This window comes from Panthera leo, chromosome E1 (genome assembly GCF_018350215.1).
Source record: "Panthera leo isolate Ple1 chromosome E1, P.leo_Ple1_pat1.1, whole genome shotgun sequence".
NCBI classification, from domain to species: domain Eukaryota; kingdom Metazoa; phylum Chordata; class Mammalia; order Carnivora; family Felidae; genus Panthera; species Panthera leo.
The window spans coordinates 48,392,838-48,415,580 of NC_056692.1; the positions used below are offsets into that span (position 1 = coordinate 48,392,838).

The following is a 22,743-nucleotide window of genomic DNA, read 5'->3' on the forward strand; positions in this document are numbered from 1 at the left end:
TCAGTTGGTTGAGCAGCAGACTTCGGCTCAGGTCATGATCTCACAGTTTGAGTTCAAGCCCCATGTCAGGCTCTGTGCTGACAGCTCAGAGCCTGGAGCCTGCTTCAGTTTCTGTGTCTCCCTCTCTCTCTGCCCCTCCCCCACTCAGTTTCTCAAAAAAATAAAATAAAATAAAAACGTCAAAAACTTTTTTTTTTTTTTTTTTTTTAGGGGCACCTGGGTGGCACAGTTGATTGAACATCTGACTTCAGCTCAGGTCATGATCTCACAGTTCAGGAGTTCGAGCCCCACACTGGGCTCTGTGCTGACAGCTCAGAGCCTGGATCCTGCTTTGGATTCTGTGTCTCCCTCTCTCTGCCCCTCCTCCGCTCATGCTTTCTCAAAAATAAACATTTAAAAAAAAATTTTTTTTAAGTAGCCTTAGGAACATAGCCTGTTCCCAAAGAATTAAAATTAGAAAAACAAAAGTCAGGAAAAAAGAATTTCAAGTAGACCTCTTCCTTGCTCACTAATTCCCATCCAATACCAACTCAAGATCTTACTCCCACTGGTCATCTACACTACAAAATATATCATCCTTAATGTAACTCCTAGACTTTAGGGCAAGACACCTCATCTCTAGAACGCACAGCCGTTTTTCAAGTAAAGGGAATCAAGCGCCTACTTGGCAGGTTCCTCACATCTTTTCTTTCCATAGAAACTATTGGATGAGCACCTATGGTTACTGGCAACATCACTTAAGGTTTGAGGCTACAGGGTTACAGCTAAGTTCACAGGTTTATGACCTACCAAGCAGGAGGAGGAGAGCACCAGACAGGAGTTGGGGCTGGAGATTCAGGTGGTCACACTTGTGTGATTACATTTACATCAAGTCACTCAACTCTGGGGACCAACTCCACAGCTATGAATTCAAGGACCTCAGCTATACAGTCTCCATAGTCCTCTGTCGATTTAAAATTCTAAGAACCTAGCTCTTCCTGATCCCTTGACTACAAAATTCACCAAGAAGGACAAGAAAGGGGAATACTTAGATGCATGTTAATTCAGGTTGTTAACCTACATTTAAACACAAGCATGTGTTTATCACTTAGGAATATAGAACTTGGGGAGACTGGGTGGCTCAGTTGGTTGAGCCTCCAACTCTTCATTTCAGCTACAGTCATGATCCCAGGGCCATGGCATCGAGCCCCATGTCAGGCTCTGCACAAAGCACGAAGCCTGCTTGGGATGCTCTGCCCCTCAACCCTGCTTGTGCTCTGGAACAAATTTTAAGAATACAGAACTTAATATTAAATCTGATGCTTTTAAGAGCTACCCAAGTTCTTAGTAACCAAAAGATTGTACCCATCTCACACAAGTATGTTCTACCGTTTCTAATAAATTTTAAACATCCCAAGGGAGCCTCCACATAGCTGCAGCCTGTTAGGATCAAGTCTACAACATACTGAATACAATTGAACATCGAAGGGTTACACAGGAATACAAACAAGGGCCAGAAGCTGACCATGCATTTCCAAATTTGGAGATAAAACTTAGGCCTTCATTAATTCTGCACTGATAAGAGAGTCAGCCAAAAGCACCTTGTTCACAATCTTATCAGTTACTATCGTGAACAGTTTTTCCTGCATTTGTGAAGTCATGAAAACCATTAATATAACGGGAGGTAGGATACCAAGAGTTTAATAAACCCAGAGCCTCATCCGGGGTGTTATCCTCTGCTCCCCAGCACCTTCACCTTAACTTATCCTTCTACTGGGTTTTATTAGATTCGCCTTAGGCAAGGACAATGATGGCCAGTCTTCCCCCCACCCCCTCAAAGTGCGAGAGGCAGAACAGAAGCAGGGAAGGGCAGAGAGAGGGGGAGACACGTGATCCGAAGTAGGCTCCAAGCTCTGAGCTTGTCCACACAGAGCCCGACACGGGGCTCAAACTCACAAACTGTGAGATGACCCGAGCTGAAGTCAGACACTCAACCGACTGAGCTACCCAGGCACCTTAACAATGGCCGGTCTCAATCATGCCAACCACTCCAGCTCCCACCCAATAATTAATCTTCATAAAATGTGATTTTGCATGTTGATTTGCATCATAGGAGCACAGACTCCGCTCAATCCCAGCAGGTGCTATGGTGCTTGATGGTGCCATTGAGCAAAAAGGGAAAATCGAGACCATGCAGCTCAACTCTGATACCTGGAGTTTAGACCTAATGGTCCTGGATGCTTCTGGAATGTTTAGTGTCTTTTTATGTTTTTGAGATCAAGCATGAGCAGGGAAGGGGCAGAGTGGGTGACACAATCTGAAGCAGGCTCCAGGCTCTGAGCTGTCAGCACAGAGCTCAATGCAGGGCTTGAACCCATGAACCATGAGATCATGACCTGGGCCAAAGTCTGCCACTTAACCGATTGAGCCACCCAGGCGACCCTCATTTTTAAAGGGGTGGTAAAGTTTGAGGAGGAGGATGATTGGAGCACCTGGGTGGCTCAATGGGTTAAGTCTTCGACTTCAACGCAGGTCATGATCTTGAGTTGTGGGTTTGAGCCCTGCTTCGGGCTCTCTGCTATCAGCAGGGAGCCCTCTTCAGAGCCCCGGTCTCCCTCTCCCCCCACCTACCCCCTCAACTCTCTCAAGCATACCTTTTGCAAAAAAGGTTTTCCGTATTAAGGAGTCATTCAGATTGAAGTCATGATCTCGCGGTCCATGAGGGCTGGGAGTTTGAGCCCCGCGTCGGGCTCTGTGCTGACAGCTCAGAGCCTGGAGCCTGTTTCAGATTCTGTGTCTCCCTCTCTCTGACCCTCCCCTGTTCATGCTCTGTCTCTCTGTGTCTCAAAAATAAATGTTAAAAAAAAATTTTTTTTTAAAGATTTTCCGTATTGAGTCATTCAGATTGAAGAAACTAACGTGAGACTCAACAAAAATCACTTTAAAGCTCCAACTCGGCATGTGAAAAAGTGAGGTCTACTAAGATTTCAAAATCAGGCAAATGACTCCGAACAGGACCAGTGTTTTTGTATTCCACTGGCGAAGTGTTAAAACATCCATGTACCAACTTAGGATTACAACTGCACCAAAGAAAAGCACCTTTATGGAATAGAAGAGAACTAGGATTTGAACTCTTCCGTACATCGTAAGCAGTTAAGAATCAAGTTGTGGGATCTTGAATTTTTACAGTCAGCTCCCATCTTGTATTTTCGAAATGACAGTTGCATGCATTAATTCAAAAGGAAAATACATGAAGCTCCTTTACTGCCTCTTAATTCCAAGAGCGATCCAAACAGAAGTTAAAAGCCTTTATAAGCCTGAGCCTAGCTTTCTTGAATCAATGGGAGTTTTATCCTAATTACAATAAACAGCACCACAAATCATGCTTTATTAGATAATCTAAGGGAAAGCAGAACGAGAAAAGTAAAAGGGATTGGCTACTTAGCTGTATAGCTTCAGATAGTAAAGATCACAGACAGACATTTACTGACTCCGCCTGGTCTCAAAGCCACCTGACCATGAACAAGCTGCCCGCCCGCTCCCCTCCCCCCCTCCCCCCCTCCCCGCGCACCGTGCCCCCGACCCCCATCTGCTCCTACATAGTGGGAACAAGGCCAGTTCCCCATAGGGTGTTGGCACGTCATAAGCCCGGGTCAGCATAGTGCCAGGATTACGTGAGTTTTTATTCTGCAACTCTGAAACCCACGTGAAAGTCCTCTTTCTCTCCCAAAATGCATAGCTCCGCAGCACCCCTCTGCCTTCCTTTAAACACATTTCTAATCAGGATTATAAACATCCAAGTCTAGCACCGTCGGGATTGGGAATAACCACTAACAACAAACCAGAAGTTCTGACCTTTAGTATGCAGTTCTGGAAACAGAAAATGATTTTCATTAGGTGCTTTTTCTACTTTTCCTTATTAAGGTTATGAACACATCGGGTCTAACTCAATGGATTATCTCTAGTCACGGAATTTCCATGTTGTAACAGCCTGGGCTTCCAACAGGATGCTGCAATTAACAGTACCAGCTTCATAACAGAGACCCTTGGAATAGGGTCAAAGCCATGCACTTCCTAAAGCAAGTTATTTTCTAGTCTCTAACACGACATATCTTTCACATGAAGACAATGCTTTACTCTCCTGTAATTGCAATTTTCTGAGGAAAAAAGCACCACATAAAAAGGTATGAAACAGTGCTGGCATAGAAGCAGCATGTGGAGGAAAACACGTAGGTTTCTCGAATCAGCTTTTCCGTTGGGGCCAGGCACGTTTGCAACATTTCTAATAGTATGGCCTCCGTCCTGGCCTATGCTGCTCCCCAATTATACGAGTCCCTCTCGCCACTGCCTCCTCCCGCTTTGCTCTAGCTATTTCCTCGCTTTAGAAAGCCTCCATCTCTCCCAAAGGAAATTCTCTGTATCCTACAAAGCCCAACTCCAAAGCTCCTTCCTAACGAGCCCAGGAAGTATCTTCCCACCCCCATGATGTTTCGACCTCCCCTATCTCATTCAAACTTCTATTATGAAGACTCTTCGTCTAGCATTCCTCTCTGCTCAATGCCCAGCGCTCTGTCCCACGCCCCCCAGTGCCAGGCATGATCTACAGAGCAGGTGCACAGATCTGGCATCATCTCCCACTGTGACTAGTATGGCAACTGTTACGGAGTTCAAAGACTTCCCTCTTTCACACCTCCATAGCCCAGGTAGTGATGTAAGCCTACCGAACAGAACGAACCATGGGGGGGTGCCCGGTGGCTCAATCTGTCGAACACCCGATTCCTGGTTTCTGCTCAGGTCAGAATCTCAGTTCACGAGTTGGAGCCTCACACGGGGGTTCTGTACTGACAGTGTGGAGCCTGCTTGGGATTCATTCTCATCCCTCCCTCCCTCTCCCCCACCCCTACTGGGCATGTGTTCTCAAAATAAACTTAAAAATTGGAAGAAAAAAAAATACGAGGCCCAACACTTGTGTTCACAGTCTGGGAGGGTGGACCCAGACAGCCTGGGTTTGAAGCCCAGCTCCACTGTTTTCCAATTTTGTGACTTTGGACAAGTTCTAAGCTTCCTGTGCCTCAGTGCTGGTTTCCCCATCTATAAAAGAACACTGCTTACCTTTTCAAAATTGTGAGGATCAACGGTGTTGATAAGTGCTTGGAACAAGGTCTAAGAGCAAACCCTTCATGGGTGACTGTAGAGTTTTAAGGAAAGTCTACAGCATAGACTACTGCGCATGAACTACTAGACATTCTAGGAGAGTCAAGAGTGTCAATTATCCTGTTGAAAACATGGGAGTCGAATAGTCACAATTGTAATTAATCTCAATTATTGTGATTATTCACAGCTCAAAATGTAGCTGTTAACTGGATTCTCCTCCTACCCCATTCCTCATACAAACGAGTTTATAAAGTTTAAATACAACTTGGACAACTTCACGTCCCGCATTTCCCCCTTTGTTTCCTAACTACCTATTGAAATCACTGCAGAGACTACAGATGGATCCCGTATTTCCCAAAATGCTACAACTGAAGATGGGTAACTGCTGGGGTGGGGGAAAAAAAAACCCCACAAGTAAACGCATTCAAGATGAACTGCCCTCAGACTAGTCTTGCTTTGTGAACCTGCTCTTAATTCTGATCTTGTGCTAACAATCAATCATCGCCCTCTATTACATTTTTGATAGAAATCTATTTCCAGAAGCCATCTTCCCCCTCTGTATAATTTAATAGAGGGCTTTAATGTAGCTACGGTCATTTCATCTCGACCGGACCGTTAATACCATCCCAATACTGAAGTGTCCATGCCTCGGCTTGAAGTCCAACATAACACTTCAGTTTAGTAGAAAACATCTCAAATAAAGGGCTTGGTCATGGAAATTCTGACAGGACACTGAAGCCTTAATTCTGTCACCAAGAAATGTTTCCCTTAATGGCCTCATTCTTTCCTCTAACATAAATCCAGGCTTTGTAAGTACCAAAGAAGTTTCCAGTTGGCTCTGAAAAGGGTTTTCTGCACAACTGTTTGAATCTGAACCCCTGCTCCACCCCCACCAGCCTGGTAGTTCTTCAGCACTCTCATTTCTAAGAGATCCTATCCTGTGCTTCATGAGGGGGCTCTGGGGATGGAGTCATGTAAAATGTCACAGCTCCTAAGCGTCCAGCATCTCTCAGCATTTAACATCGGTTTGTCTTTCCTTTCAACTGACGGAGGTCTTTAAAGCAACGGTCAGTTTTCACAGTTCCACTTGGGCACCCCCATTGCCACGCTCCTCCGTTCCTTCTCACATCAAGGCACAGAAACATTTCAGGTACGAGCAGTTTAAAAATATCAGAATAAAGTTGAGCTACTACTCCCTCTGGAGCATGACGGTCTGGTTTCAGCGATTAGCACTCTCAAATGAAACACTTAAATGACTGTACCAAACACGTGCACCGGAGCTGGTTTTAACTTTTCACCCTGTACCCAAGCCATCTCCCCCGTCCTGCTGTGGCCCATAGTATGCTGTTTAATTTGTGGCAATAGTATTCGTTATGGATGTCTAGATACTTCTCTGAAGATAAAAGGCACATTAAGTAGTTTGCTATTAAATTTACCATTGCTTATAACAGATACAAATTAGCATTTTGTTTCCTATTTTGAATAGGTATGCTTAGCTTCAGAGAGTTACTTTTTCTGAAGTCATCTAATGATCTATCCTAGTTGACATCACTTTGAATTATAAACGAGATTTTAAAAAAAGTATGCAGGCAGAAGTCACTGCAATCCTTCTGGCTATGGACATTCATATCTTAGGTCTTTTGTGTAACCATACATCCAACAAATATTTATATAGTGTCTACCAAGTGCCAGGCACTGCATTAAACAGGAGACAGAAACAAGCAGTCCTTGCTCTCAAGGCTGGCAGAGGAGACGAACGACAGAGGGGGAGGGTCCCATGACTGGGAGAGCGTCCAGAAAGGCAGGGAGAATAGACGTCAGAGCTAAACTTCAGGCTAATATTCACAGGTGAGACAGGGTATCGGGGCAAAAAAATTTGAACAGGACCCTTTCTGGGAAACTGCAACTTATTTGCAGTAACTGAAGCACAGAAAGAAGCAAAGCCATCGGTAGAGGAGTCTGAAGAAACCAGGAAACTTAAGAGGTCTCGTTCAGGAGCTGGACTTCATCCTAATAGGAAAGCTCCACAGTGAACACTAGTTTGAATACCTGGAAGGAAAACTGAACAAGAATTAATGTGCCTAAAAACTTAAGTTTGAAGAATGTCGCCTAGGAGTGAAACGCTCAGAGGGTAGTAAATCCTATCATTAAAGTTAAAGAGGAAACTTCAAGGTCAGGTCCATCTGCAAAAAGTCATTAGGGTTTCTCCTGCTTAGTCCGATCATCACTCCCTACACTACTGAATCAGATTCTGGTGGGGAGTGTAAAACTAAACACATTCACTTAACGCACTAAGTAGCAATTCAGGAAGCCATTAATCAGAAGTCATTTCCTATCAAGTATACAGCACCAAATGGGAATATCCAACAATTTCATCCATGCATCCCTCCTTCTAATGAGTATTAATGCATTTTTATGGAGGGGGGGGGAAAAAAAGCATTGGAAAGAAAGGCAATTCTAACGCCCACCTCCACCATGGTTTTGTTTTAGGTATTTCTGACAATTTTATTCTTTTTGAAGATGAACTAAGGCTTTGATCTGACCTCAAGGCAAAACCATCAGAATTTCAAATTCTACTCTTCCACGGATCAGTCTTTTTGGGATTGTTTCGATGGCCCTGGGAGATCCCCTACAGTTAACACAGCTTCTCATCTGAAGAGTAACCAACAAGAAATGGGGTGCCAAAATGCCAACACCCCAGTTTTAAAGATGGGAAATTGTGGGGCCAGCTTTGAAAATCAGTGGGTCGTCACTAATGTAGATGAGCTAGTACATGGGAAGGAAATCTGTTGAAGGCCGTCAACTTCGTGATTCGGCCCAACTCAGACCCCAGCCCCCTTCCACCTCCTAGCACTTGGGTGTCCCCACACCACATGGCTCCCAGCGTCTTGTAAGCCACGGGAAGAACCGGATATCCTTTTCTGCAAAGCTGCCAACTTTATCCCGTTAAAGGTCATCCTCCCTTAAACGGGCCCAGTTTTCTGCAATTCCTTCTCTCATGCAGCCAACAGAGGGAGGGCAGGGGGACTTTCTTCCCTCAAACATCAACCTTCAGGGGCACCTGGGTGGCTCAGTAGGTTAAGCATCTGACTTTGGCTCAGGTCATGATCTCACAGCTTATGGGCTCGAGCCCCACATCGGGCTCTGGGCTGGGAGCTCTGACCCTGCTTGGGATGCTCTCTCAAAAGTAAGAACATTTCATAGAACTAAGAACACACCATCAACCTTCAATCTTCAAGAGAGAAGAAACACCATCCCACTCAGGTGAGCTGGTAAAATCTATTCTGAAACAGGCCTTCAAAACTGAAGGCCACAGCCTAAGGGAAATGGATTTTAAACCCCTAGCTGCTGAAAAGCAGCTTCAGTTAGAATCACAGGAGAAGTACAGTATTTGGGGGGCGCTTAGAGCAATGGCTCCAGATTCAAGATGGATGCACAGCAGCACACGGGTATCACACAAGCATGCACACATTCCCAGCAGACCCCGCAAACATCCAGTGTTGATCACTCAGAGCCACAGTCTGTTGATCGTGGTCACTGGTGGGGATCTGATGCTCTTTAGGGGATTCTTCAAAGATCCTGGGGTAGTTGTTCATTTTGAAGATCTGGGACATTGAACAGAAAAAGCAGAAAAAACATGCCGAGATGGAACAGATTTAACAGGCTCACAACGGTTTGTCACATTGATAAGCAGGTCACATTTGGAGAGAATGTTTGTACCACTGAAATTTGAGAAGTGTAAGCAGTCTTGCTGGGGGGGGGGCGGGGGGGGGGGGGTCTAGTAGTCTAGTTGGCCTGTTCCCTTTCCTAGTAGTGGAAGGGTAAGACCACTGGCTCCACTACCCCAGAGAAAAGACAACACTTGAGCAGCACGGTGAAGGTCTCTGCTGTTCCGTGACAGAAGCTCTCGGACGCAGCTGGTGCACAAGACTAGCAACAGGAGACAGACCTCCCAAGGTCTGAATCTCAACCTCCTCAATGACCAGGCCAGAGAAACCCTTCTCCCTCTCCTGGAGGGAGGGAACAGATTGGGGGCAAGGACCAGCTCTCTGCTAGCCTCACAGGAAAAAACCAGCAAGGAGCCCATCAAGCAAGAGGAAGTTAAGCCTCACAAAAATCAGAAGGCAAATTCTGAGATTACCCTTGAAAGGACAGAGCTACAGAGCACCAAGCTGGTCATCTAAGAACCTTAACTATCTCACAGCTCCTCGCTCTACGTTCTGCGTTTTTCCTTTGTTCTCCAGCGTGTATGGCCCTTGCTTTCACGATTTCAGGCAGCCAATCAATGTTCACAGTGGGATCCTCCTCGGTTACCGGCCCTGGTAAGATCCACCTTCTCAGCAGTACCCCTGTACTGCCATCTAAACAACAGCATGAAGCACAAACGGCAACAATCCAGGAAGTCTTTGGAGAAACGTCCCGTTTCCATTTGGACTGCATCTCCAGGAAGGGAAGAAGCAGGGGGGAAAAGAAGTCTTCGTGTGCTTATAAAATGCTTTCTAATAGCATAGATTAGAAACCCAGTTTTAAAGGGCTACCACTCACAGCTTCAGTCTTCTAGTTCTGAACATTTACCAAGGGAGAGGATATTTTAGATTTCAAGCTATCTTACTTTATGAACAGGTGAGATATTTGGAGCACATACGCCTCTCTAAGGTATACTTAGCTACAGCTATTCTACTGACCAAAGTCATGGACCATATACTAAGAGCTAGAAGATGCTGCCTCCATCAGGTGAGAAAACATAAGCAATAAAAAAGTCTCCAACTCCAACTGCCATCTCGAGAGGGTATGCTGCTAAAGGCACGGGATGAGGGGCTCTTCTCCTGAAGACCAGGACTCTACCAAACACAAGATTTTAAGTTGGTAGAACATTAAGAGAAAAACAGTGTATTCTAAGTTGAGTATACTCTAAAATGAGGAGATGTTACCTTTGAGGAGAGTGCCAAAATGCAAGTGTTAGGGAACTGTATTTGTGCAATTAAAAGGCATTGTCCTGGGCGAACATCCAGAAGTTATGAATAATGGATTAGCGCATGCATACTCGAAGTCAAATGCTGAGCATACATACTAAACAAAATGTAACGAGCAGATAGCATATTAGGTTGTATTTGAAATGGTTTGTGAATTACAGTTTGTAAACGCAGTACAGAAACTCACCCAAATAAGACCTGTGGTTTAATTCTTCCCCAACGAACCGCATCAACCACATACTCGCTGCTCTATTTTGTCTACTTTGTAAGAACTACATTTCAAGTACTAGGTAAAGGCAATCCACAGAATGCAGAGGCTAAAACGAGTCTGAAAAAAAAGGTTCAGCCTTACCCAGATGAAAATTCAAACTTTTCATTTACCAGAGCAAAAAATGTCAGAAAACAGACCTATCCTATACTGGTAAGAGTGAAAGGAATGGGGTACACTTAATACTGGAAATGCAAACTGTAACCTTCTGAGAACACGGCTGTACTCATTAAGACCTAAGATGTACACACATTCTTCTAGGGATCTTTTATAGAAATACCATGGTGTCCAAGGATATCACTGACAATATTTCACAAGTGTGAACTTAAAGCATCAGAAATGGAGAAGTTTGATACGCTCCACATGCAACCACTAAATAGAATAAGGAAGATTTTGACAGGGAAGGATATCCACTGCCTACTGTGGTGGGTGGATATTGGAGAAGGATTTGAAATTTTGAGCTCTTGAAGAGTGACTGAATATCTTATCTCTGAGGGAGGGAAGAGAGAAGAGCCTACAATTTCACTTCTTACTTTATGGGAGTCAAGCTCACATGAAACCATGAATCTAATCCACTCCAAAGAAAAAATTCAATGTAGTCTGGGGGGGGGACAACCATGAAGGACTCCCTTACACCCCTAACACTGCCACTCTGATTTCAACAAAATTGACTCAAATAAGCAGGTCTAGAAGACACCCAGCTTATCCTGAAGTTTTAACATATAAGAAATGACAGTTTAACACCTAACCTTCATTTCAACAAGTATTTTTATGTTTCCATAGGTTCCCACCCAAATGTTACAAAAAAATAGACATAAATCAGTTAGCCCAGAACCACACTTGCCATTTTTTTTTTTTTTTAAAGGAAGGTTCAAGAAAAAAAAAATCTCATTTTGGGGTGCCTGGGTGGCTCAGTCAGTTAAGCAACCAACTTCGGCTCAGGTCATAACCTCACAGTTCGTGAGTTCAAGCCCCATGTCAGGCTCTGTGCAGACAGCTCAGAGCCTGGAGCCTGCTTTAGATTCTGTCTCTCCCTTTCTCTCTGCCCCTTCCCCACTCATGCTCTGTATCTGTCAAAAATAAACATTAAGTTTTTTTAAAAAAAATAAAGTCCTATTTCCAGCCTACACCCAACCATTGCCTAACAAAGTTCAGGTCCACAACTGGAAAACGTAAAGAGCCCCATCTTCCTTTCATCTTTTACAAGGAGTGAGGCAGTAACACACCTTTCTCTATAAAGGAATAGCTCTTGATTTCCCAACTCTCAGGGATTGATTCAGAGTTGGAAGCACTCGTGAAGGTAGAATGTTAACTATACCATAAAATAGCTGCATTGAAGACATATTTAGGAAGTGTAAGAAACCAGTTCATGAATTTGAACCTTAAAAGATAAACCAACTCACTAGCACAATTTTAGGGTTCTAAGAAGTACACAGTCTCTCTCTAATGTGCTTAGTATTAAACAGCATTAGGATAATATTTTCCAGTCTACAACATACTCTTTCCACTTACCCTAATAAACCTTCACCCAGATGGGAAATGGAACCAAAACTAAACATAATATAGATGGTGAGGAGAGCCAGAAGGTGGGCTTGTGAGCCCATAATGCCCTCACAAGCTACCAAGCACTGACTTTAAATAGAACACAGTGTATAGAACAGCTACCTAACACACATGATACACAACTACAGATACGAGGTGGAAATAAAGGATTTCTCCCCAGATGCAAGAGGTAGTTAGTACACATACAGTCGCATTCGCACTAAAGGAAAAACGTGCCTCCTAGCATGGCAACTCATTATGATTGATCGAGGTAACTTTTAAATGTGCTGACTTTGTTCTGGACAATCGGGAACCAAAAACAAGACGACTCACTAGAATGCTACATGGCCCAAAATTAGTTACAAGGAGTCCAACCTAAGGCATAGGTAAGAGCAATAAAGAACAAAAACCGAGCAAGAACCAGAAAAGCCGCATGAATACAAAGTGATTCCATTTCTTTTCCTCAACACCCACACAGAGACAGCAGTTTCTGACAAGAATGTTCTTGGCAAAAAATAAAGTTACAGGAAGGTTTTTTTTCTTCAATGAGAAAAAGGCAGCTCTATATGCAGATTACTAGGCAATACCGTTTGATTTTTTTTTTTTTTTTTAAACAGTCCCAATTTAGAGACCTCGTTTTGAAAATAAACCACCTTTTTTTTGGATCACAAAGAAAAAAGGACTGGAAATATTGTTCCCATTCGGAATGCTGGTTTCATGTTGTACTTGAAAATAAAATCCAACGTGACAGCTTACCTTGGCACTGGAAGCCTTGTTTCCCAAACCCCCTGAAAGACAGAAACAACAAAATATCTTAACATATCTTGTGTTGTATACCACAGTTTAAGCCAGTTATGAAACAGTATTCCACAGAACTAAGGGTTTATACATGAGAACCAACGATTTTATAGGAAAACATGCTCAGAGTACTGAATAAATTCGGTTTTGGGGGAAAAAAAACAACCTCTGTATGGCTTCCAAAGGCTCCTTGAATTTTTTCAATGTACAACAATCTTCTCTAAGTTTACACTGTTATTAATACTGAAGTTTCAAGACCAGACGGCTAGGGTATTTGGAGTTGGCCATGATGTTCAACAAGAGGACTATGTTTGAAAGCAGTACTTTCATTTGGTCCCTAAAGACCAAATGAAAGTCATTGCTCTCCCTAAAGTAAGAAGTGGCTTGATTTATTATAGAATAGGGGTCTAGAAACTTCCAAACAGTACCCACTCAACATTGTTTTGATGTAAAAGACCGGTTTTACAATATAGGTTTATTAAAATTGCACGTGAATTTTTTTTTTGGGGGGGGGGGGGGGGGAGAATCAACAGGATTCAAAGCAAATACAGAGGCTATTTTGTTCTTGTAGGTTACCTTATAAAATTTACTCTGCCCTCCCTGCCAGACACATTAAACCATAAACACGGTTACAACTAGAATGAACTGCACTAAAACTCTAGGATAAGTTCTAATTTTTTGCTTTACATAGCCATCCTAAGTTGACAAGACACTTCATGTTTAGTCACACACCCCCCCCCCCACATAAACCCAAACTTTTATGGTTTTTGAAGTGTTTTAATATTTAAAACAAGCTGGTAAGTTAAGGACCCACAGAAACAATGAAAGATAACTGAAGTTAAAACCACCGCAAGACAATCCTCGTGAATATTTTCCAGGACCTTCCGAGTAGTTTACGGTCTGGTCAATTAGCCAGGGAGGAAGCTGACAGGGAGACCTTTATTTTCCACTTCACATTACACCTGGTGACCCGAAGTGCCACAGCAGTTCACCAGGGGCTCATCCTTTGGGGCACCAGAGAGTGGAAAGACATTAGCGAGCCTGGGTGTGTAGGTTACAAGTCTTTTCTAATTTACCTACTTCTGGCACAGACAGGCAGCAGTCTTACTGTTCCCTTTTTATGGAGCATGGGATAGGAGGCTGCAGGACTCCCCTTAACTAGATGCACTATCTTCTTTGCCCTGAAGCTCTTAAGAACTTATTTTAGAGAACTGTAGATATGGCTTACTTCTCCTTGGAACACAACTGCTTCATACGCTGACTACGCAGTGGTAATCATTCATAGACACGGTAACTGTGCTTTTCACGGAACTATTGAGATTTGTAAGGAAAAAACTAAGCACCTTATTAGGACTAGGCTTGTCCAACTCTCCCTTGGAGGGGATTTTCCCCAGGTGTGGTAGATTCGGATAGTCCTCCATAAGGGTAAAGTTAAGCACCTTAGCACATCTGTGGTGCCCTTAGAGGCGAGTTCCTCCAGGTGTGATGGATTCAGATAATTTCCATAAAGGAAAAATTAAGCACCTTATGAGCACATTCGTGGTACTCATGATTCCCCCCGCCGTGTGAATTCAGATGCCACCCAGAGGCAAAATTAAGCGTTTTATTAGCAACATGCTTGAGGTGCTCTGCCTCCAGGTGTGATGGATTCACAAAGCCCTCCACCAGTTCTGCCTAGGGCCCCAACAAGGTAGGTCACGCAAAGGTTAGTGGCAAGGTGCGCTGTGACACTGTCACCCGAGTGCAGCCCCTAGCCTAAGGTCGACAGGAATTAAGGAACCCTTGCCTTACTTCTGACTTGGGGAGCTTCCTAGCCACATTCGTCAATTGACAGTAAAAGGCTGGTAGGTATCTGCCAATCTGAAGGGGAAAAAACTGGGACACCCGGTATTCCTGAAGTTCCAGCTTTCTACACGTCGGGGTCTGTGGGAGAAGGGGTCGCCCACGTTCTGAGAATCAGTAAAAGCCAGAACCGTGACCGGAAAAGGGCATGTACGGCTTTCACCTGGTCTCACGGGGTGCGGAGACCCCTGAAGGCTTTCCGTTTATCAGGAACCCCAAACCACTGGCCTAAGTTAATGCCTGCATTCACTGCTAATTCTACTTGAGCTCTGATACCTTACGGTAGTGTTCTTAACTAAGGCCTCGGTCCTCCTTAACCAGGCTGCACGTCTAATCTCGTGTTGACAGGGTCTGTTTCAGACGACTCCCTCTGCCCTTCTGCCATTCGCCTGGTTTTAGCCCCCCCCTCCACTGCAAGCTTTCAGCAGTTTGCGGTCTCTCCACCCCCCTCCCCGGGTTCACCCGGACAAGTCCGGTCTCCCGTGCCCGGCGGATACGAGCTACAGTAGGCAGGGACCCAAGCTAGCAGCGCAGTCCAAGCCCGCTGGGGAACAAAACACACCCCCGAATGCGCCCAGCCTGGCTCGCCCGTAACTTGGGCAGCGAGGCGCAGTCGCCGCCGCTCCCCGGTTACTTCGGGCGTGTTTCTCCGGGAAAACTCTGCCCTTTGGGCTCTTTCGCTCCCCTTCGCTCACACCCAACCAGCAGCTCCTCTGTCGGTGCAGAAGGGCGGGTGCACCTGGGAGGAGGACGACACTGGACCCGCGAAGGGGATCAGTGTCACTGCGGCGCGGGGCCAGCCTCCCCTCCTGCGGCAGGGGGGTGTGTGTGACCTGGCGGCGACTTCCCCGGGAGTCCTGCCCGATAAGCGTCCCCGGAGCGCGCGCGCCGTTCCGGGCGAGAGTTCGGACTCGGCCAGCTTTCCAAGTTCCCCGAGTGAGTCAGCCCCGGAGTGGGCGCGCCCGGCCGTGGGGGCGGAGGGAGGGCGAGCCAGGGTCCCCGGAGCAATGCGACCCAGGCTACGAGGGGACCGGTCCCCAGCCCCCGGGCGCCGCGAGAGAGGGTCCGGGCGGCCGGCCGTGCGCTCCGGCCCGCGCGCACCTACCAGATGAAGTCGGTGCAGTGGCTGCAGAAGGTGGGCTGCTTGAAGAAGCGGGCGATGAATTTGTGGTTCTTCACCTCGTGCACGTTCTTCTGCCTCAGCGCCCCTTTGCGGGCGAAGCGGTTGGCCACGTCCTGAGACGCCGTGGAGTCGTTGGCCGGGAAAACGTCAGCCATGGTCCCCCCAACCACCTCTTGCCTCCGCCGGGGAGCGGCAGCAGCCGGGGAGGGCCGGGGGGCGGGGGCGGGCGACCCCGGGCGGGGGACGCGGGCCGGCGGCCGAGGTGCGGCGGCGGCCGGGGAAGAGTCGGGCCGGAGCGGGCGCGGGAGCCGGAGCCGTTCGCTCTCTCGCTGGCTGGCCCCACGCTCACTGACAGCCCGGCGCCGGGCGCTCGCGCTTCCTACTCTCGGCAGCAGGGGCGGCCCGGAGCGGCGCCGCCCACTGCGCATGCCCGGAGCGCGAGGGCCGCGGGGGCGCGCGCGGGGCGGACGCGAGCACGAGCGCCCGGGGGAGTCGGCGCCTCCGCGTTTTGCGAGCAGCCCGGGGAAGGGCGGGGGTGGGGCGGCGGCGGCCTGGGCCGGGCCCGCCCGAACTTGGGAGCGGAGGAGGACGCCGGGAGGGCGGGCCGCTCTCCTCCGCCGCCTTTCTCCTTTCCTCCCTTCCCTCCTGCCTCTCGCCCTCCTCCGCCTCCTCTTCTTCCGCTCCTCCGGCTCTGCCTCCTGCTTCCTCGGCTTCCTCCTCCCATCCCGGCCAGCTCATCCTTCCCCGCCCGGCTCCTGGTCCCCTCTCGCCCCGGCGGGACGTCCGACTCGCTGCACCGGGCTCCAGGCAGCGCCCGCCGCCGCCGCCACCGTCTCTGGGTCCAACCCGCTCGGACGCCCGCCCTTCCTCACCTTCCGAGACACGGCGTTGAGGCTTTCTGTCCCTCCAGCCGTAGGTGCCCCCAAAGGCCCCAGCCCGCGCCCTCCACGCTGCTTATATAGGGCAGGAGGAAGGGCTTGATTGCAAATCTTCGCACACTGACCCTGCCACCTGCCCCTAACTGTTGAGCTGTGTTTCACCTGCATCTCGCATAGACGTCTAATGTGCACGCGGGACGGTTAAAGGACTTGTCCTGGTTGTTTATCCCTATTTATCCCGTTGCTCGTTGGGTACTACAGTTGCAAGGTTGATTATCAGCCTTTCTTGATTCTACAAGTCCGGAACCTTAATTTAGAAAGCGTTTTGCATCCTAAGCTAATTACTGCAATGCTGGCAGGTGCAGAGTGCAGCCAGAACACTTGTAAATTACCAAGTGAAACTGCTGGTGAAAGAGCTGGCAGGGATCTGCCAAGGACACGTGGGGATGGACCAACTAATCACTTGCTGAATATTTATTAGTTCTGCCTGGAGGGTGCTTAACATGCAGAAGGGAAACAACCATCCCCCAGCGTCTCACTGTTGTTTTTCTACGTTGTCAGATTCACTACGGTCACAAAACGACGACACGAGCTGAAGAACATCAAGAAAGAGAGCAGGCTGTTTAATTCTTCAAGAAGTTTAAAATAAAAAGGAAAAAAAAAGTAAAGATATATGCCAATTTTAGAGTCCATCACAGGGATCACCTGGGGCTACCATCTTTTAAGATTGGCTCGCGGAATGCCTGATTCTAGAAGTGTCTTTCGTGTTTTAGCAAGTGTAAGCTATAGACTGGCCATTAGTGGAGCGTGGGCTTTGCTGGCCCCTTTACAATGTTGTTAATGCTAAGAGAGTGCACCTGTTTGATGCTCTGATCAGAAATTTCACCCATCATGGCAGCGCCTCCGGGCCAAGGAGGCAAAAAAGGAAGAGGCAAGGGAAGGAATGAAAAGCAGAGCATGTTGGGAATATGGATCAAATTCTCCGCAAAACACCGTAAGCATTCCAAGCCATGGTTGTTTGTTGTTTAAGAATCGTAAATCCGATAGCACACAGAATAAAACACACAATTCTTTCCTCCTCACCATCTTAAGTGTGGTCCTCACACATTTTATAAAGACAGGATTCTTTCCGTTTCCCTAAAGCTTTGATGTAATGATGGGAGAAAAAGCCGGCAGAGTTGGAGGGTGAGATTGCAGAGACTGGAATCCCGAGTAAAGTAATACGGAAGATGAGCTAACAACCAAAGGAGCCATGGCAGCAGCTTGGTCATCTCCTATGTGGTGGAATGGAGTGACTGATCTCCCCAATGGGTGGACCAGATGGAGACAATATATCTTTTCTTTCAGGCTGTGACTTGGCTCTCTTGCCTCAGTTGTTACTGTTGTTTCTTGTGGGTGAAGAGAGAACTAACTAGAAGCCAGTTGATGGATAACTGGGCTGAGCCTCAGTGGTCGGTTGCCTACAGCATAGCCCAATTGTGGGGACTGTGGGTGGAGATATACCAGGAACAGATTTACCAAGCAGTGTAACGCTGCCCCTGGCAAGGACGGATGGAAATGTGGGCTGCGGTTCACCCCTCTACCCAACCTGAGAATTCTCCTTCATAGCACTGAAATGGAGGGCATTACAGAAAGGGGGAGAGGGAGCGGTAAGTCAGTCCTGGGCATTGGTAATGATTTTAGAGTCAGCTGCTTCATGGAGAAGGTGCGGGAAAGAACAGGGAATGGTAGACTGAATATGGTTTGTCAGAACGCTTCTCTGTGAGTCCTGCCTTTGAGCAGTAAGTTCCAGACTTTGTACGGGTCTTGCTCAGACCAGCAGGACCCAGAGGCTGGGGGCTGGGATCAAAGTCAGGCCACTGCAACGAAGACTCTAAAACCAGACTGGTTCACTTAAAACCAATAATCTTTAGGCTACCACCTAAAACTTGTTGCTCTGTGCAGAATCACTATTCTGTTTTCAAATGGACCAGGCCTTTTCAAATGGAGCAAAAGGAATTGTTTACGTGTATAAAAAGCTTGATTCTGCGATTTATAGTAACCAAGATAATTAAAAGGCTCGTGTTTTACTCTATGCACTTAATCCAAGGTTTCGGAGAGCTGAGAAAACGGGGGGGATGTATAATTACTTAGGCAGTGTTTAGAGTTGGGGTGAATGGCAGGTCTCATAAATGGTGAGAGACAAAGTCTAGCTGGGAAGTGACTGTCGCTCGGTAAGTTAGGAAGGAGGATAGTATTTCCTGGGGGTGGGTCAGAAGCCCCAGAGTTAATACCAGCACGACCAGGTACGGTTGTCCAGAGGGTTGAAGGAAGACTTAACCTTTCACTGTGTCCTCTCCTGTACCTTAGAATCTTTGTTTCTAGTTTAAGAAAAATGGTAACTTTTAAAAAGCCTGGAAACAAAACACCAAAGATTTCTAATTAACTATGTCGTATTAAAAGAATTAATTTGCTCGTAAGTAGAAGAAGCAGGAGGTAAAACGGTATTCAAAGTAAGATTCCGGTTTTTAAAATGTCTGCACACTTACCCACACTTGCATCTATAGGAATATAAATGTGTTTGTGAATGCACATATGTGTGTAAAGGCACATACAGCAAAATGTTCGTCTAAGTGACTATCTCTGGTGCTGGGAACATAGATACTTTCCTGTACTGGAAGAGAAGACGTTGGCCTAGGACTCACATTTTGAAAGGGCATCAGAAGCCATAATTTTTTTAATGTTTTCCTCTAATCAAAAAGGAGGGATTTGTTATTTTATTTTTTTTAAGTTTATTTATTTATTTTTGAGAGTGACAGAGAGAGGCAGAGAGGGAAAAGGAGAGAGAGAATCCCAAGCAGGCTGTGCACTGTCAGCACAGAGCCGAATGTGGGGCCCCGTCCCGGGAACCGTGAGATCATAACCTGTGCCAAGATTGAGTCAGAGGCTTAACTGACTGAGCCACCCAGATGCTCCCGTTTACTATTGTAAACACAGACAGTTTCGTTGCCAGAATTTTGTTATTGTGGCATGAAGTAGAAACTGCCAATTGGAACGTAAAATATTTGAGAAATCTGTTTTAAGCCACGGACCCTCACCTCTTCCTTAGCCCTCAACTACAACTGGGAGTTGAATTCCTGAGTGGATTGCCCAAGAAGGCTTCTTGGTGGCCAGTATTTCGGCTTCCTCCTGAAAGTGTTTTTTCTCCACTTTTTTCCAGTTTTCCGTAGTAGCCATGGCACAAACCAGATGTGGGCACTTACTAGTTTGTGTAACTTGAGTAAATTAACTTCTCCTTCTAAAAATGGAGATATTCTTAACCATCCTAGGACTTTCTTAAGATTTTAACCAGTTGAGGGGCGCCTGGGGCGGTCGGTTTAGCGTCAGATTTCAGGTCAGGTCATGATCTCACGGTTTGTGGGTTCGAGCCCCGCGTCGGACTCTGTGCTGACGGCTCAGAGCCTGGAGCCTGCTTCGGACTCTGTGTCTCCCTCTCTCTTTGCCCCTCCCCGACTCATGGTCTGTCTCTCTCCCTCTCTCAAAAGTAAATAAACTTAAAAAAAAAATTTTTTTTTAAAGGATTTAACCAGTTGATGAGTATAAGTGTTTAGTAAATCGTAAAATCTCATACAAATGCAAGGTAGGGTGGTCCTTCTTGGCTTTACCAAGTCTGCATTTGGGGGGAACAGAGCTGAGAGCTCCCGTGTTCTTTTAAGTTCTTTCTTCCAATTTGACAGATGTATTTCGCTCCTCTCCCAATGACTATGAGGCAACACATGGAGGGAGTATAAAAACGTACCTTAGAGGGCGCTGGGATTCTCAGTTGGTTAAGTATCAGACTTTAGCTCAGGTCATGATCGCAGTTTGTGTACTCCAGCCTGCTTCTCTCTCTCTCTCTCTCTCTCTCTCTCTCTCTCTCTCTGCCCCTTGCTCACCTGTGCTCTCTCTCTCTTTCTCTCTCTCAAAAACAAAAACAGGGGCGCCTGGTGGTTCAGTCAGTTAAGCGTCTGACTTTGGCTCAGGTCATGATCTCACAATTGAAGAGTTCAAGCCCCACCTCGGGTTCTGCGCTGACAGCTCGGAGCCTGGAGCCTGCTTCAGATTCTGTGTCTTCTTTCTCTGTCTCTCTCTCTCTCTGCCCCTCCCCTGCTCATGCTCTGTCTCTCCCTCTCTCTCAAAAATAAACATTAAAAAAACCTTTTTTTGACAAAAACATACGAGTTCACATTGCAAATAGATACCGTGGTCCCCCACCTTCACCTTTAAGTTGCTTTTCAGCAAAGGTCATAGTGCCTGGATTCTTTGCAAATGCTAGTTATGTGACAACCCCCGCAACACCTATGACTTGCCATTCACTACTGGTTAAAATGGAAATGGGTACATAAGAGTTGTCCCACTTTCCCAAACCTGGCTGGGGAAAAGTATCTGCCCACCTGTGTGCGAAAGTGTACCTCTCACCCAGATTCGACAACTGTCGCTTCACGATGAACCTTCTTTCACCCATCCCCTACCTCTCCTCTTTACCTCTAGATCATAGAGCCTTGAAACAGCACAAAACATGCCAAACGTCATGACCAGGAGGAAGCTGTTGGGGTGACGGCTATGTTCATTGGGTGTGGGCTTCCCATGTGTTCACATAGCAAAACTCACCGGATTATACACTTTGAATTATACAGTACAGTTTACTGTAAGTCAATCATACGGCAACAAAACTCTAAAAACTTTACAAGTCGAGGAGCTAAGCACACTAAACCCAACAGACAAACCAGAAGAAAACTAGCGGAAACACCAGTTGGCCCTCCCACAAGGCTTTCAGCTGCCCTTGCCTGGGGGGCTAAGACAAGCCCACTAGGTCTGGTAGGTGACAGTCTGGTTTATTTCCATTCCAGAACTACTCCCTGAGCTCCAACTCTGTGGCAGGTGCCTGGCTACACCCAGGAATACAAAATAAAGAAGATATCCTTCCTGCCCTCAGGGAACTCAGTGTTCTGCTATCACTCGGAAGGAGAGAGCTTCAGCCCTGGAGTGGAATATCATTTAAAGAAGCACAGTCCAGGGGCGCCTGGGGGGCTCAGCCAGTTAAGCGTCCAGCTCTTGATTTCGGTTCGGGTCATGATCCCGGCGTCATGGGATCGAGCCCCACCTCCTTGGGCTCTATTCTGTGCTGAGCATGGAGCCTGCTTAAGACACTCTCTCCCCCTAAGGGCACCTGGGTGGCTCAGTCGGTTAAGTGTCTGACTTCGGCTCAGGTCGTGATCTTGCACTTCATGAGTTCGAGCCCCCCGTTGGGCTCTGTGCTGACAGCTCAGAGCTTGGAGCCTGCTTCAGGTTCCGTGTCTCCCCTTATCTCTGCCCCTCCCCTGCTCATGCTCTGTTTCTCTGTTTCTCAATAATAAATAAATGTTAAAAAAAAAAAAAATACTCTCTGCCCCTCTCCCCACTGGCTCTCTCTCTGAAATAAAATTCTATGAAAATACAGAAGCACAGTCCAATAAGAAAAAGGAAATAAGAGTAAAATTAAAAATATATCATTTATTTCTCGAGTCCCTCTAAGAGAATCAAACAAAACCCAATTTATAACCAACCCCCAACCAGACTTTTCAACCCTTTCTTCCCTTTCTTCCTTGCCACACTCATTGGGATTTCCCACATTCTCAGTAGCCTCTCAGAAACCTCCTCACCCCCCCACCAAAAAAAAATTTACTCCCCTACCCACAGCTAGATCTACCTTTACTTCCTCCCTTCCCCTTTGTCATTTTTTGTACCCTTTATTATATATCCTTTTGGACAAAACCTCCCTCCAACCTCTCCTTTCAGGGCAAGGACTTCTGTATTCTTTCTAGGATTTTGCATTACGAAAAGTCTAGGAGCTGGGTTTTTGTTGTTGTTTTTAATGTTTATTTATCTTTGAGAGAGAGTGAGAGACAGAGCAGGAGCTGGGGAGGGCCAGAGAGACTGAGACAGAGAATCGGAAGCAGGCTCCAGGCTCCGAGTTGTCAGCACTGAACCCAACAAGGGGCTCGAACCCACAAGCCGTGAGATCATGACCTGAGCCAAAGTCAGACGCTTAACTGACTGAGCCACCTAGGTGCTCCTAGGAACTGGTTTTAAACAATAGTTGGGAGTGGGAGTAAACTTTAAGGTAGCTGAGCAGAGGGAAAGTTCTGGCATTGACCAGCTCCCCATCCATATGCACAGCAATGAATG

At 46.6% G+C, this 22,743-nt stretch overlaps 1 protein-coding gene across 1 annotated transcript in view; it reads right to left on the bottom strand.

Annotated features, from left to right (window-relative positions):
• The window catches only part of PRKCA (protein kinase C alpha), a 404,865-nt gene extending 388,938 nt beyond the window's left edge, over positions 1 to 15,927 (bottom strand). Inside the window, exons 1-2 of the mRNA XM_042917374.1 lie at positions 15,662 to 15,927; positions 12,673 to 12,704 (exon numbers count right to left, since the gene is read on the bottom strand). Of these exons, the coding sequence (XP_042773308.1) occupies positions 12,673 to 12,704; positions 15,662 to 15,834 (205 nt within the window). The 5' untranslated portion in view covers positions 15,835 to 15,927. The remainder of the gene's footprint in view (positions 1 to 12,672; positions 12,705 to 15,661) is intronic.
• Positions 15,928 to 22,743: the final 6,816 nt, after the last annotated feature.